This window comes from Myotis myotis, unplaced genomic scaffold (assembly GCF_014108235.1).
Source record: "Myotis myotis isolate mMyoMyo1 unplaced genomic scaffold, mMyoMyo1.p scaffold_m19_p_2, whole genome shotgun sequence".
Taxonomy (NCBI): Eukaryota; Metazoa; Chordata; class Mammalia; order Chiroptera; family Vespertilionidae; genus Myotis; species Myotis myotis.
Window position 1 is genome coordinate 217602860 of NW_023416324.1, and position 16804 is coordinate 217619663.

Here is a 16804-nt window from a genome sequence, read left to right on the forward strand (position 1 = left end):
GCGCCTCGCGCCGGACGTGCAGTCGCCGCGTCCGGAAGGTCTGGTCCTGAGGGAGCTGCCCCGCGGGGCGTGGCTGTGGGTTGCTCACCTGCTGGTTAGCGGAGCGGCGACCGCCGGCGGCCCGGGGCCCCTCGCGGCTCCTCAGGCCCACGCGGGGCGTCGCAGCCCTCCTGAGCTTCGGTGGGCCCCAGCGCGGCCCGTGTGGACCACCTGCGGTTCCGTCTGCTGGTTCCGGACCCATGGGCGCCGAGCCCCGTGGTGGGAATTAAACAGGTGGGCGCCGCCGGCCCGGTCTGACCCGGAAACACTGCGGCAGGAGGACGCGGTGTCCACAGAAATGCGGTCGGGGACTAAGCGGCGCCTCCCTTTCCAGCCGCGGGCCCTGCCGGCAGGTGCGCCCCCCTCCCCCCGCGGCCAGCACCAGGCGGCAGTGCGGCCCCTGCGTGACCGAGCAGCCCCGCGGGGGCCTCCCAGGTGCGCCAGGAGGGGACGTCGTGGCCCGTGGGAGCCCAGCAGGCACTGCCCCGCTCCCGCCCCGGTCCGCATCCTCCTGCCTCGGCCTGTGGGTGCTGGGCCCCCAGACCTGCCCGCTGGCTCCGGTCCCCTTTCCGCCCTTGCCTCCTAACAGCCATCCGCAGGCCGCGCCCGGCTCCTCCCTCCGGGGGCAGCCGTGGCGGCAGAGATTTCCTCGTCCTGTTGGTCGTTACCAGTTGGTGCCCGGCCCGTGCGGGACACTCGTTGGGTGAGCGGCAGGTGCGGTCCTGGCGGGCGCTGTGGGCGCTGCTCGTGCCGAGCTCTGTGTGCACTTTCCACAGCCGCCCTCGGGCTCCCAGCAGCCGTCTCCCCGCTTTGGAGATGGGGAGACTGAGGCCCGAGAAACCGAGCCGCTGGCCTAGGTCGTGGGCGGCAGGTGGCACTTGGGCCGACCGGCAAGAGCGCACACTTAACCGCTACAAAGACCAGCGCGACTTCATTTCCTCCGATAACCACCCAATCAGTACGCTGTTTCCTAGAGTCCTCAGCTCCAAAACACGCTGGAGAAGATATTTTTGGAATTCTAATAAGTCCAGGGATTTTAAACGTCATTTGAAAAGGACTCCGTGAAGATGGAACGTAGCCTTGGTATTGAACGACTTTAAGTTGGGGCGGATAGATGACCAGCCAGGAATGGCTCCTGTGTCCAGAAGAGCTAACGCCATTAGGTCTGGAGGAAAATGTTCACTCTCGTGATCAGGGTCAGAAAGGTTTGGGGTACAGCACATACTAAACCCTCCTCTTAGAAATTCACGGTGCAGATTGTGATCTAACAATAAAGGCCGAGCAGCCACACACACAAAAAGTGCCCATATAATTTATTGTCCAAATGCAATCACTTGTGTCTAAGATAAACACTAGATCAGTCACGGTAATAGGACGACCATTCTTGGACACCCTACAGAACCTGCTTGAACTCTGTCATTCTGCATCTCAAGAACTTACTTAAACAGAAAGTGCTTTTGTGTAATGTTTTCCCAGCGTGGCGCTGGCACCGGGACTTCAGTTGGAACCACACTGGCATTAGGAATGATGTGGTGTCATCATCAGCTCTCACTCACGGGTGCAGACAGCCCCACGGGTGCGAGAGCGCTTCCTGCTTTCCCGATTTGTGTCCAGTTCATCCTAATGAGCTCAGCTCCCCCGACATTCAGTCACCCCTGTAATTTGTGGTGTGCTTTCGACAGGACCCATGGCAGCTAATGTCCTAAAGGACTTGGCAATGGATCATCCCACGCAGCCTGTGGAGAGTGGGTCCACTCAACGCGCTGGCACTTCCTGCTTCTGAGCCTGAAGCGAACAGCCAGATGGTGAGCCTGGTCAGTTCACTCCATGGGGAGCTGTCCGGGTCAGCCAGCTTGCCTTCCCCTCAGATTGCAACGCTGTTGCCCAGTCACCAGGCACATTGACTTTTTTCTAAGCAGGATGACAGGGCTGCTGGTGCTCTCTTGCTGGTCTCAGATACATCTATCAGACACCGCATACAGCCAGTGTAATGACAGTGCTGAGCAAAGCTGACGGAGAGACATTAGAACCAGACTCCGCGTAGGAGGGCACAAGGGTCCGGAAGGAACTAAACAGCACACACTCGACTGTGAAGCTGTGAGGAGAGTGTTAATGAAGGGTCTGCTTACAGAGGAGTGGCCACGTGTAAAGGAACATGCGGCGGCCTGGAAGGTCTGCTGGAGACGAGGAACAAGGGCTGCCTGCAGAAGGGGTGGTCTTCCGCCCGTCACAGCCATTGTCAGGATGGCTGTGAACCGTGGAAAAGGACCATGGACTCTCTCCTCCCATCCTCCACATCCTGCCAGCCCATTGGCTAAACCCGACCACAAGAAAGGCACAGGAGTCGGGAGCTGGAGGCTGTGGAAGTCACCTGCCCGGAGAGGAAAGAAGGGCCCAAATGGGTTAGGGCCAGAGTACCTAGCGCCAGAGGAAAGAGTCCAAATCATGAGCCTCTGGATTAGACCTGGTAGTTGGGGCTCTGAGGCAGGGACAGGTTCAGGGCTCGGTGATTTTTCTGTGCTCTCCGGCCTCACAGACCTTTCTTTTCTCTCTCTCCATTATGCCTCCTGCTCTGCTTGTCTAAGTCTTACCCTTCTTTCAAGGCTCAGCTCCGTTCCTGTGGCCTTTGCCAGAAGTTTCCTGGTGGCCCATTTCATTATTGTGCCCTCACCTTACTCCCCATGCCTGTAATAATATTTATACTGATCATTTAACACCAAGTCTTCATTGTTCTAGATCTTATTAATGACCTGATCCTCAAACTAAATGGAAGGCTCGCCCTCGCTGGTTTGGCGCAGTGGATAGAGCGTTGGCCTGTGGACTGAAGGGTCCTGGGTTTGATTCCGGTCAAGGGCACATGCACAGGTTGCAGGCTCCATCCCCAGTAGGGGGCGTGCAAGAGGCAGCCAATCAATGATTCTCTCTCATCATTGATGTTTCTATATCTCTCTACCTCTCCCTTCCTCTCTGAAATCAATAAAAATATATTAAATAAGTAAATAAATAAAAAGCTCCAGAAAGGAAGGATGGGTGAAGCTCTACATATAGTAACTGCTCAATGAAACTTTACCAAAGAGGAGAAAGAATTCCCCGAGGATACCACTAACATAAATAATGGTGTTTGATTTCACTCAGTAAATTCTGTTGTAAGAAGGTAAGTCATGTTTTCCTCTAGAGCAATGGGACTGAGTTTTTTTTATGAGTATAACCTTTCCTTTTTTCTGTGAAATTTAAAAGTACTGCAGGCTAATCACAAAACTTCAAATGATATTGAAGCGTCCGAATTGGAAAGTAAAAGTCTTTTCCTTCTTCCTTGTACCCATGTTTAGTCAACTATTAATAGTTGCTTCATTTGTCTTAGAATGCCTTGATTTCCCTTTCATTCCTGAGGATGTTTTCACTGGATGTAATACTGTGGGATAGTCTCTTTACTTTCAGCACTTGGGAAATATCATGACTCTTCCTTCTGGCCTCTATAGTTTCTGATGAGAAATACTTTCTTACATGAATTACTTTTCCTCATTTATCTCTTGCTGCTTTCAAGGTTTTGTCTTTAGTTTTCAGATGTTTGATGTGTCTTGATATGGATTTTTGTGGGTTTGTCTTGCTTGAGATATGTTCAGCTTCTTGAATTCATTTATGCCTTTTGACATATTTGGAAAGTTTTCAGCCACTATTTCTTCACATACTTTTTCAGCTCTGCCTTCTTTCTCCTCTCCTTCTGGGACTCGGATGGCATGAATGTTGTTAGGTTTGTTATAGTCCTGTATATCCCTAAAACTCTGTTTGAATGTCACACACACACACACAAGACAATGTATTCATAATTACTTTTAAAAAGGAGGGAACTATGTAAAAAATTTAAACTTTTGTATGGCAACTTTCTGGAAGACAACTTGGTAATATCTACCCAGATTTTAAATGTTGAACTTGTTCCAACAAGCCATCTCTGCAAACTTATCCTTGAATTTGTAGTCACCAAACAATATATACACGTGTGTGTGTGTGCGTTTGTGTGTATTGCTCATCAAACTGTATATATGAAAAGAACCTCTATTACAGAATTGTTAATAATAGCAAAAATGTGGGAACAACCCCATGTCCAAGATAAAGAACGCAATAAATGATGTCCACCTGGTTCAGTACGACAGCCCCTCGAGAAAATGAGCTAGATCGCCAGGTACTGGCAGTGACTGGATCTCCAAGGAAGAGGGGTCAGAGGGGTGGGAAGTGGTGGAGGGAGATGTTTGTGTCATCCCTTTGGATACATTGTAATTATGTTTATGTGGCTCACTCTACATGTATTTACACGTTATACCAGCATGTAGTTTCCATTTATGTTAATACGTACATTTTTTTGGATGTGAAACACCAAATACTCTGCCTTGGATCGGGGACTTAGGTAGGTAGGGAAGAGACTACCAGCAGGAAACTATCTTAATTTTTTTCTTTACTATTTGAATTTTCCAACCTTGTACTTTTTTAATGTTGACAGGGATTACTTGATCTGTGGAATAATTAGAAGCCTTTATTTTCCCTTTTCCCAGTCTCCTGCTTTTAAAACTAATATACTCAATATTAAGAAAAAATTAACCATCCATAGAATTAGCTCTGCTTACTCACTGTGTTCATTCTAGGTTTCCACGGTAATCTGTGTTAGCCTCTTTCCTGGCTGTATCATTGATGTGGGTTTTGATTACATTATTCAGTTACTTTTATAAAGTAGATCAAGATGCCAGATCAACTATCTGGATATGTAGGAATTGGTGTGTGGTTATAATTAGAGTTTATTGTTCTCACTGGATTGTTCCATATTAACATATTAAATGTATTACATGCATAGTACAGGACATTACAAAGTAGAATAATGGGGAACAATACTCTGATTAAATTTCACATTTTCTGAAGAAATCAAATACTTTTTTAATAAGTACCCTTAATCCTAAGATCATATGTGTTAATTGTCTCTTATTCTTACCTCCTTAGAAACTTACAGATATCCAAAAATGGTTGAGATTGAACAGGCTGAGGCCCAGCTCTCTGAGTTAGACCTGCTGGCCAGCATGTTCCCTGGCGAGAATGAGCTCACAGTGAATGACCAGCTCGCTGTAGCAGAACTGAAAGATTGCATTGAAAAGGGGACAATGGAGGGCCGATCTTCAAAGGTTTACTTTACTATCAACATGAACCTGGACATGTCTGCGGGCACAGTGGTAATTCAGCTTTGCTTTTGGGAGAATTGAAACACATCAAGACTTAACGCTGAGGGCATTTTCCTTCTCTTTTGATCAGGTGGTGTTTTCTCTGGCCTGCATTCTTCCCTTTGAATACCCTGCAGTTCTGCCTGAAATCACTGTCAGGTGTGTTACAGGAACTGGCTAGCTTTTAAGGTCAAAATTAATCGGAGAATAATAGCAATTCTTGAGTTTTTTTTCTGTTCCAAGAAAATTGATTTAATGTTTTATCCCATATCTTTTCTACCAGGTCAGTATTATTAAGTAGATCCCAGCAGACTCAGCTGAACACAGATCTGACCGCATACCTGCAGAGGCATTGCCTCGGAGACGTCTGTATACTGAATGCCACCGACTGGGTTAGAGAACATGCCTCTGGCTATGTCAGCAGAGACCCCGCCCCTCCCCCCATTCCAGAAAGTACAGTCCAGCCTGTCCATGTCATTCTCACGAGACTCTGGATCTATAGCCATCACATCTACAACAAATGCAAACGAAAGGATATTCTGCAGTGGGCGAAGGAGCTTTCCCTGTCTGGGTTTAGCATGCCTGGGAAGCCAGGCGTCGTCTGTGTGGAAGGCCCTCACGGTGCTTGTGAAGAATTCTGGTCAAGGTGGGTGCACTCGCACAAACTCTGTGTGCCGTGCCAATCATCTCAGTTCTCGACTAGATCCTGGAGATGTAAAATAAGTATTTCCCTGGGTGGTGCCTTTGGGAATTCAGTCTCAAGTCATTGGACAAAGGAGAACTCACACGTGGTCACATCACTTCGCTCATCGGACACAGTGCACATGGGAGGGTTCTGTAAAGAGATGTTGCATCAAGGCCCTCCCTGCCCATGAATCTGACTCTTCCTCATCATAAGCTGCGTATTCCCTGTGAGGCATGGGAGTTTCTAATCCCACACTTCTCTACTGGTTTCCTAAATGAGTACCCAAGGTGTCCCTTTTGGGAGTTTGAGAATTAGTACTTTCTGTATCAGTGATAATGCAACAAATGACTTTGGGGACAGGATTATGACCAGAATCACATTTGATTAAAATGAATCCCTGAGATTATAAAGTAGATTTCTACCCTTCTAGGAAAGTAATGTTTTCAGTGTTCTTGAATGCACAACACAAGTTTCAAATTTTCTACTTTGAATATTTCTTTTCAGACTCAAAAAATTAAACTGGAAGAGAATTTTGATTCGCCATCGAGAAGACATTCCTTTGGATGGTACAAATGATGAAATGGAAAGATGGAGAAAATTTTCAGTTTTTGAAGAAAAAATGTTCAGTGTTGGTGGAGCCAGAGGAAACCACATGGACTTTGGTCAGCTGTATCACTTTTTAAATGCCAGTGGATGCGGGGATGTTTTCCAGATGTTCTTTGGTGTGGAAGGACAGTAGCTGAGCAGAGGAGTCACTGAAAGTATTTTGTCACTGTTTTTACCCACTCTTTCTTGAAAGATTCAGTAATTTTCCTTCAGTCCATTCTAAAATGTTATGGGTAAAAGAAGAGAAAAAGTAGCATAGCTCAAGTGCATCTGTTAAAAATTGTCCTGATTGAAAGCAGAACTGAGGCTTTATTTATAATCTTAAAATTACTGACAGGAATACCTTGGCATATCTACCCATTTTGAAAGAGAAATTAATTTGACTTGAGTTAGATAATATTGGTAGTCCAACTTGCCACCCGTTCTCTAACCCCTGCCCTTTACCTGTCTCCATGAGCTCTCCCAGCCTCTCTTGAAGCTCAAGTGGCCTGGGGATAGGGCTTTGGCTATGGATTGCCTGGTAAAACTTTTGCTTTCCTGGTTACTATGATTGACACAGCAAGAGCACCTCTTACCCCTCTTTTTGCTGCAACACCAAGGCTGATGGTTGGAGCTGCAGTAGCCCCTTCATCCACGAGGGCAGGAAGGGCCAGGAGAACCACAGAGATGCCAGCGCCTGTGGTGAGCTGCTTATCCAGCACCAGCCCCTGCCTCGCTGTAGAGAGCTTATCTATCTATATAAAAGCCTAATATAAAAGACCAGGAGTTCGATCACTCCCTATGATGTGCGCTGACCACCAGGGGGTGGCGTGGAATGAAGGAAGGCCCCGGCCGGCCCTGATCGCCAGTCAGGCCTAGGGACCCTACGTGGGCTTCTAGTTATGAAATAAAAACCATCTTATTTATATTTCTGTGCCACTTACTAGCAGTGGGAAGCTACTTTGCCAAATCAATTTTTGAAAGCTTTAGTTTTTAACCCTTTTCGGTCCAACGTGGAGGCTGACTTGACAGACCAGGCGCTAGGAGGAGGTCCAACGTCGAGGCTGAGGTCGACACCGCAAACCAGTTCAACATTCAATCCCATCAATTAATTTGGACCAGACTGTTTGAATTCCAAAAATAAAATTGGACCTCAAAGGTTTAATCTACCCCAACCATTTGATACACAAATATGTGAAGTATTTCTTAAGTAGAGTTTGCAGCTCATATATATTTGTGTATATTTAATGCTCTGTTCCTGAGTTCACCTCACAGAAGGGTAAGGCATGAACTGAGCTCAATCTCTTTTTAAAAAATGTTTTCATTGATTTCAGAGAGAGGAAAGGAGAGGGAGAGATAGAAACATGAGTAATGAGAGAGAATCATTTATTGGCTGCCTCCTGCACACCCCACACTGGGGATCAAGCCAAAAACCCAGGTATGTGCCCTGACCAGAATTGAGCCATGACCTCCTGGATCATAGGTTGACGCTCAACCACTGAGCCACACCAGCCAGGCTGTACTTTGTTTTAAGAAAAAGTACACTGCTATGTACAAATATACAGATCTCAAGTGTAACAAGAAACACATAGAATATAATAATATATTAGTTTTCTTCCTTGAGACAAACCTGTCAGATTTAGACATTGGATTATTGACAGAGTGACCAAGAAAGTACAGATGTTCCAACCTCATGATTAGTAAATTCCTTTGAAAATGGGTGAGAGTAGTAGCAAAAAAGAAAACTGCAAGTTAGATGGTCCTACCTACATTAATGTAAGAGACCCAATAAAAGCTGTAAGAAGCTAGTTAAATGTTAGAGCAATATGGCTTCCTTAGACTTTAAAAGTGAATATATATTTGATATAAAGATCCTGAAATGTAAAACTGTTCAATATGTATATTCATTCCATAATGACAATTTTTCTATGTATTATTTCGGTAATATGTCTGGAATTAGAATCATCTGTGAAGGAAGTGTTATCCTTAAAAGAAACTATTAATGCCAAATCAAATTATGATTAAAAGTTAAAAATCTATAGAAAACAGTGTGAGCAGAAAACATTGGCTACATGTCCACTTTTATTTATAAAGTAATTCCTATACAAACAATAGTATTCTTTTTTAAGTATGTTTTATTGATTTTTAGAGAGATAGGAAGTGATTTAATAGCCTGCGTTTCTTTTTTTTTTTAATATATTTTTATTGATTTCAGAGAAAGGAAGGGAGAGGGATTGAGAGATAGGAACTTTGATTCCATCTGCTGCCTCCTGCATGCCCCCTACTGGAAATTGAGCCTGCAACCCAGGCATGTACCCTAACCGGGAATCGAACCTGTGACCTCCTGGTTCATGGGCCAACACTCAACCACTGAGCCACACCAGTTGGGTAGCCTGCGTTTCTAACAAACACCCAGATGATGCTGATGACTGCATTTCAAAATCTCACACTGCCCTAGGCAGTTTGGCTCAATGGATAGTGTCCTACTGCCACTCTTGTGGGTGGGAGAACACGGCCAGCCTCCCCTCCATCGGAACCAATCTCGCCTCCTGCCTCTGAGGAAGCGGAGAGTCAGCACTGTGGGCCCAGGCTCGGCTTCCTATTGGACAGGGGTGACGTCACTCAGGGAGACGTGGCTCTAATTGTGAGGTGATGCGGGAGGTAGTCAAGGCCACGGTGGGAGGCGGGAGGCGGGAGGCGGGAGCAGAAGTCGGGCGGCAGGAAGACCAGGGTGGGCGCCGGAAGGGGAGGGCCGGGAAGTTGTTCTGTGACCGCTTCCGGAGGCAGGGCCGGAAGTGGTGGCCCGGCTGTGTCAACCCGGGGGCTGCGGGCTGAGTGTGGCGGAGGTCGCGACCATGGGCGGGAAGAACAAGCAGCGGACCAAAGGGAATCTGCGGGTGAGAGCGGGTGAGAGCGGGTGGCCGGCCGCGCGGGGCAGGGCCGCGGGGCGGGGGGCGTGTGGCCTCCCGCCTGCGTCTCTGCCGGCGGGGCCGGTGAGCAGGTGGCGGAGAGAGAGGAGGGCGTGCGACGCCGAGCTGCCCCCGCGCACACACTTTCATGAGCAGATGCGTCGGTGCAGCGGGACCGGGAGGGCACCTGCGGGGCGAGCCGGGCCGCGGACTCGGTGGGTGGGAGGCTGCCGACGGAGCCTGCGCGCCGGGGTCCCGGGCAGGCTCTCGCCCTCCCGCCTCTTCCCGTCCCTTGTGCAGCCGCACGGACTCCTCACGGAGCCGGGCCTTTTTATTTTAAAAATGTCCTCAGTGTTTTGTTTTTTAAATATTCCAAATATAAGGAAAAGAGTACTAGGGAATAATATGCAAGATTGTTACAAGGACAACCAATATATTCGTTACCTAGACTCGCCAGGCGGCAATAATTGGCCATATTTGCTTCCTCTGTCTAATGTATGTATTTTGTTGAACCATATGAGAATTACTTGCAGAAATTCAACTCTAAAGTACTTCACGTGTATTATAAAAATAATGCCATTCTCCGTAACCGCGAGCAATTATAACACGCAGAAAAGTGTAACTTCCGTATAATACTGTTAGCTAATAGGATACAGCATTGTATTCAGATTCCTGTAGTCAACTCAATGTTCTCCCCTCTCCCTCTCTCGCTCTCGCTCTCAAACCAATAAAAACATATTTTAAAGGATTTTTAAGAAATAAAAATAAAAAAACATCCAAGATCCAGCCAGAGACCCCTCATTCCCTTTTGTTATTTAGATCTTGACAGTTTCCCAGCTTTTCTTCCCCTGGTGGAGGGTGTTCTTTTATGACATGGACAGTTTGGAAGAGTCTCTAGGCCAATTGTTTTGCTTAACTTAGAATTGTCTCGTTGTTCCTTATGATTTGATTCAGGTTAAGCCATTTTGGCAGGAATGCTTTGTAGATGGAGCTCTGACTTTTTCCCTGTGTCATAGCCTGTTTCATTACTGGAGGTATTTGTTTCTTTACTTGATGAAGAGAACTTTTTCCATTGGTTATCTATACTAATAAAAGAGTAATATGCTAATTAGACCGGGAGACCTTCCGGAGACCTTCTGGACGTCCTTCTGGACAAAGCCGGGGGCTTGGCCGGCCTGCAAACCACCCGCAAACGGCCCTCAGCCCCTCGCCCAGGCTGGCCATGCCCCCGCACAGAGACCCCCACCCTGAAGGGGGTGTAGCCAGCCTGCAAACCACCCCAGGCCCTTCACCCAGGCCAGCTATGCCCTCCAAGGGGACCCCACCCTGATCCGGGACCCCCTTCAGGGCAGACCAGCCAGCCCCCACCCATGCACCAGGCCTCTATACTAATAAAAGGGAAATATGCTAATTAGACTGGGAGACCTTCCCGGAGACCTTCCGGACGAAGCCATGGTGGCGGGGCCGAGGCAGACGCGGTTAGGGGCAATCAGGCCAGGAGGGGAGGGCAGTTGGGGGTGATCAGGCTGGTGGAAGGGGCAGTTGGATGTGAGCAGGCCGGCGGGGAGGGCAGTTAGGGGCAATCAGGTCGGGGGGTAGTTGGAGGCGAGCAGGCTGGCGGGGGGGGGGGGCAGTTGGGGTCGATCAGGCCAGTGGGGGGGGGGGGCAGTTGGGGATGAGTAGGTTGGCAAGGGGGGGCAGTTAGGGATGATCACGTCAGTGGGAGGGGGGCAGTTGGAGCAAGCAGGCTGGCAGGCAGAGTAGTTAGGGGCGATCAGGCAGGCAGGCAGGTGAGCGGTTAGAAGCCAGCGGTCCTGAATTGCGAGAGGGATGTCCCAGATTGGAGAGGGTGCAGGCTGGGCTGAGGGACACCCCCCCCCCCGCCTGTGCATGAATTTCATGCACCGGGCCACTAGTCTACATATATATGTATATGTATGTATATATATGTATATATATATATATAAGCCCAGCAACCATTATGGCAGAACCAGAACTACTGGTCTCTATGACCGCACTGACCACCAGGGGGCAGATGCTGGAGCTGCCCCCTGGTGGTCAATGTGCTCCCACAGTGGGAGCACTGCTCAGCCAGAAGCCAGGCTCACGGCTGGTGAGTGCAGCGGCGGTGATGGGAGCCTTTCCGGTCTCCGTGGCAGCGCTAAGGAGTGGTGAGCCAAGGGGTAAGGAGCGAGCAGACGGGCGGTTAGGAGCAAGGGGTCCCGGATTGCAAGAGGGCACAGGCTGGGCTGAAGGATCCCCCCTTACCCCCATGCACGAATTTCGTGCATTGGGTCTCTAATTAAAAATATATTAAGTGGTAGTTTGAGACTGGGAATACCTTGTTCTCTCACACAAACTTTCATCTAATAGTTTTAGCATTCTTTGGTAGTAATTTCTGGGATCAGTTATTGCTATGGTAGTCTAAAAACTTATGTTTAATCTTGACAACAACCCAAATAACGAGTTAGCTACAGTTATCTCATTTTAAAAACGATGGTACTGAGACTTAAGAAATGAATTTACTTAAGTTCATGTAACCAGGAGTTGTGGAGTTGGGATTTGAGTGGCAGTCATTGATTCAGCAGACGATCTTGAATCCTGAATGCCAAGTATTCAAAAGTGATAGACAGATGTCCCCTTCCCTTTGGTTAATCCTCACCTTAGAATATTTTCCCCACTGATTTTTAGAGAGAGTGGAAGGGAGGGGGGAGATACAGAGAGAGAAACATCAATGTGAATGGTTGCCTACTGCATGCGCCCTGACCAGGGTTGGGGATCGAGCCTGCAACCCAGGTACATGCCATTCACCAGAATTGAATCCGAGAGTCTTTAGTCTGCGGACCAATGATCTAACCATTGGGAAAACTGCCTAGGGCCCATTTTCTCGTTGACAGGCACCGATTAGTATATAAATAATGGTAATACATTAGAGAATTATGATAGAGGTATGAGTAGGAAGGAAGTGGGGGAATAGAAAAAGAATGGGGATCGACCTGAGGGAGGCAGATGTTGAAAACATGAGTGTATTTTGGAGGGCGAGTAGGAGTTGGTCAGACAATTAAAATGGAGAGGTTTTCGGGTGGAGAGAAAAGATTGTGCGAAGACGGAATTGTGACTGTGAAAGGGCATAGCTTGTTCAGGGGCCCTTGCGTTCACTCTGGGACTGGAACATAAATTGAGGCAGCTCAGTTGAGGCAAGGGAAGGAAAGGGTGGCAGGAGAACACTCCTGCAACGATCGGGACCAGCTGGGGACAGATATGTTCTGAGTTTGGTGTTTAAACTGTAGACACAAGCTCACCACTTCAAATACCTTGTTCTCTCCCACAAACTTTCATCTGATAGTTGTGGCATTCTTTGATAATAATGGCTAGAATCAGTTATTGCTATGGTCGTCTAAAAACTGGAAGACAGGCACAAGAGTGAGCTGGGTGTATAAGAAAAGTAACTGCCAGAAAGAAAATCAAGGTTCTTGATTTCTGAGCTGTGGGTATGAACATCTGAGATACAATAGAGTAAGTGAAAAGAAACAGTAACTGTATTTTAAACTCCAAGTGGCCATTGAGTAAAAGATACAATCAGAACATTGAACTAATTTGTTACTTTTAAATTGGAAACTAGAAATGGGATAGCTTTTCTCCTTCGCTGTCCAGCTCTGATAATTCAGGTCAGTTCAGAATTCAACCTTGACTCCTTTAGCTTTTAGCAATAATTCGTTTTTTATACTACTTCATTCTGTTTTATCATACAGCTGTTTACAAATGGGGTTATAGATAAAATTTGGATGTCCTAAGGCAGGGGTCCTCAAACTTTTTAAACAGGGGGCCAGTTCACTGTCCCTCAGACCGTTGGAGGGCCACACTATAGTTTAAAAAAAAACAACTATGAACAAATTCCTATGCACACTGCACATACCTTATTTTGAAGTAAAAAATAAAACGGGAGCAAATACAATATTTGTATTTGCATGTGGCCCGCAGGCCGTAGTTTGAGGACCCCTGTCCTAAGATCATCATATTTAGTTTTCAGAATTGTATTTTAGTTCACTAACTTTCTTTGTAGCTTTTTGTTCATGCGTCAATATTGAGAAAGACGAATTGAATAATGCTTATTTAAATAAGGTTTTAAAATAGAGAACCTATTTTGCAATTAAGTCTTAAATGCTGCTGTTTTGAAAAAAATGTAATTCAGGCCATCATTTCCATTTCTGGTCACTCATTTTAGTTTAGAAAGTAACCCAGCCGAAACCGGTTTGGCTCAGTGGATAGAGCGTCGGTCTGCGGACTGAAAGGTCCCAGGTTCGATTCCGGTCAAGGGCATGCACCTGGGTTGCGGGCACATCCCCAGTGGAGGATGTGCAGGAGGCGGCTGATCGATGTTTCTCTCTCATCGATGTTTCTGACTCTCTATCTCTCTCCCTTCCTCTCTGTAAAAAATCAATAAAATATGTTAAAAAAGAAAAAAAAAAAAGAAAGTAACCCAGAATATTCCTTGACAAATAAGTTTTCCATACACAATTTTGTTAGGTACAAGCAAACTGAATCACACATCTGGATAGCCCTTTTGAACATTCTTACAGAGAAAAACAGATAAGTTTAGATGGATTGTAATGTCATCCTGGACATTGAACTGAGGCATCTTCCTATTTGATGACAGTACTAGTATGTGAATTTCTTTCAACAGTTAAATATGTTCTTTCTGTCACAACTAATCCCTTTTAGTGCTAAGAGACTACCACTTTGTGTATCAGTCAAGCAGACCACTGATTATGGTTCAAAACAAAATAATTGTATTGATTTTTATGTCCATAATAATGTAACTTGTAACCATTTTGAGTTAATTTTGCATTATTACACAGTATACAAGTGTATATACATATTATTTATACAAATATGGGAAGTAAAACATTTGATAAAGCAATACTTGGGCTTACCATTCGTGATGCATTCTCTGATTTTAAATATTTTAATCTATGTCTTTAAAAATGATGTCATGACTCATTAACTTGATATCATGTACCCAGTTTAAAGAATATTTTTCTGATGTTTAGGAAACCAGGAAATGGCTCCTAACACATTGCGGACCAGTAATTTTATTGCTAGCGTTAACCAGTGGCCAGATAAGTTTCTATTGAGCGAGTACAAAAAACGTTTTACATAAATATTAAAGGCACACCTTAAAATTAAATACCCATGGTATTTTGAAGTTATTTATTATATGTTCTTCCAAGCTAATATCTTTTGAAAGTATGATACTTTGTAAAACACTGTGTAATATGAAAACACAAGAATTCTCGTGATCCGTCTGCAATGTGCTAAGATCATTACTGATAACCTCTTGGTGACAGAAACATTCACCTTTGGGGAACATTGCAGTGAAATCGTAGGCTAAGAAGAAGAAGTTCCCAAGTGAAAGCTTGTTCTCCCCTGGGAATTATCAAGGGATGACTCTCAAGAACTCAAAGTTAAATTGTGAACTCTTCCTGGACTCGGACATTTTTTCTCTCCTTTCTTATCAGCCTTCAAACAGTGGCCGAGCTGCAGAACTTCTAGCCAAAGAACAGGGAACCGTGCCTGGATTCATTGGTTTCGGAACGTTTCAGAGTGACCTGGGCTACGTTCCTGCCGTTCAAGGAGCTGAGGAAATAGACAACCTTGTAGATTCTGATTTCCGAATGGTGCTGCGGAAACTTTCTAAGAAAGATGTCACCACGAAATTAAAAGTAAGTTTTCTTGCTTTCATGAAAATGATGAAGACAATCCTTTTATTAAGATATCATTGGCATGTTTCATGTAGAGAGAAATGAATCATCACTAGTAATTTCTTTCACAGTTGCACTTTTTTCTGACACACAAACTTAAGCGTAGTTTGCATTTACCTTCTAGGTTATAAATTAGTGTGTTGCTCTGCACTTCTTGGAACCACTTTGGATTTCTCCCTGTATTCTCCCTGTCCCATTAGAGAATGTAATTTAATCCTGTATATCTATCTTTTTAAAAACAACTTAAAATTTTCTACCATACTAGCTTGTAAAGGAGCTCTTCAAATTAGTTCTATATAGCACAAATAGAAACAATGTATTCTCCTGTTAAATAAAACAGATGAAGCTTCTAGAACAGAATAAAATTTAATCAAAAGCCAATATTATGGCTGTTGATCCTTAACAATGTTAATAATTTACTTTAGGCTATGCAAGAATTTGGAACTATGTGTACAGAGAGAGATACAGAAATTGTAAAAGGAGTTCTTCCATACTGGCCAAGAATATTTTGCAAAATTTCACTTGTAAGTATCAAGACTTTACTGGCTTTTTCTGTTGTATTTTTTAAAAATTGACTTTTAGAGTGAGGAGGGCCTTAAAGGGAGAGAGGGAGGCTCAGAGGGAGGGAGGAAGAGAGAGAGAGACATCAATTTGTTGTTCCATTTATTTATGTATTAATCAGAGGCCCAGTGCATGAATTCGTGAACGGGTGGGGTCACTCGGCCTGGCTGGCAATTGGGGCGATCGGGGCCGTCTCACCCAGTCCTGATAGGGGCCGATCAGGGCCAGCCAGCTGGAGGGAGGGACTGTGGGAGGTTGGCTGGCCATGGGAGGTTGGCTGTGGGAGCGCACTGACCACCGGGCTGGCTGGCGGGAGGGAGTGCGGGAGGTTGGCTGGCCACAGGAGGTTGGCTGTGGAAGCGCACTGACCACCAGGGGCCAGCTCCTGCATTGTCTGCCTGCCCCCTGGTAGTCAGTGTGCATCATAGTGACTGGTCGTTTGGTCGACCGGTTGTAATGGTCACTTAGGCTTTTATACATATAGATTGGTTGATTCATACATGTGCCCTGACTGGGGGGATTGAACCCACAACTTTGGTCTTTCAGGACAACACACTAACCAACTGAACTATCCGGCAGGGCTGTTGTATATTTTTTTTATTGAAATTATAGAGACTGTCAGGTATATAGGACATTTTTGGTGAGGATGATGAAATGTTATGTCAGTATTGTTATGTAGATTGGATCATAATTACACATTGTAAGATGTGTATAGGGAGTCTGTGTTTTCAAAAATTAGGTCAAAATTACCCAAATACTTTCCAGTCACAGTAAATTTGGGTGGCTTAATTTCTTTGTATATTTGATGCAGAAAAATGAGAATCAGTTGCTTCATTGTTTAAGACGGGTGGGGAATGTCCGGCCCACGGGTCTTATAAGGCCCATAAAATCATTTGGTCTGGCCCTGCCAGGCATTAGTGGTGAGTTAATTAAATGTTTGACCAAATATAGCAGGCTGATTTTTAAGTTGATAATTTTGTATGGCCCTCCAATGATGTCATAAATATCCAAATAGCCCTTGTCTGAAAAAAGGTTCCCCACTCTTGGGTTAATGCCTAGCCT

The 16804-nt window shown here is 45.7% G+C and overlaps 2 protein-coding genes across 16 annotated transcripts in view; both read left to right on the forward strand.

The window, feature by feature from the left end:
* The first annotated feature begins 27 nt into the window (after positions 1-27).
* Positions 28-8572, forward strand: RWDD2B (RWD domain containing 2B). 4 transcript variants are annotated; one of them, XM_036349556.1, is made up of 5 exons: positions 28-392; positions 5026-5252; positions 5332-5399; positions 5524-5886; positions 6430-8572. In XM_036349556.1, exons 1-5 carry the CDS (start codon positions 338-340, stop codon positions 6662-6664), a joined length of 948 nt encoding a protein of 315 aa, XP_036205449.1. In that variant the 5' UTR covers positions 28-337; the 3' UTR covers positions 6665-8572. The 4 variants fall into 4 exon arrangements, with proteins under 4 accessions (XP_036205449.1, XP_036205445.1, XP_036205447.1 ...); XM_036349552.1 differs by having other exon boundaries at positions 29-273; XM_036349554.1 differs by having other exon boundaries at positions 281-3193.
* A 716-nt stretch (positions 8573-9288) lies between these two features.
* Positions 9289-16804, forward strand: part of LTN1 (listerin E3 ubiquitin protein ligase 1) — a 51283-nt gene continuing 43767 nt past the window's right edge. For 11 of the 12 annotated variants that reach the window (XR_004973978.1, XR_004973979.1, XR_004973981.1 and 8 more), the window contains exons 1-3: positions 9289-9407; positions 14939-15142; positions 15607-15705. Coding sequence is in view for 8 of the 12 variants with exons in the window: in XM_036348939.1 (XP_036204832.1) it covers positions 9366-9407; positions 14939-15142; positions 15607-15705 (345 nt within the window). In the remaining 4 variants the exon portion in view is untranslated. Of the gene's footprint in view, positions 9418-14938; positions 15143-15606; positions 15706-16804 lie in introns of all 12 variants that reach the window. The other variant, XM_036348941.1, reaches the window with a different exon arrangement.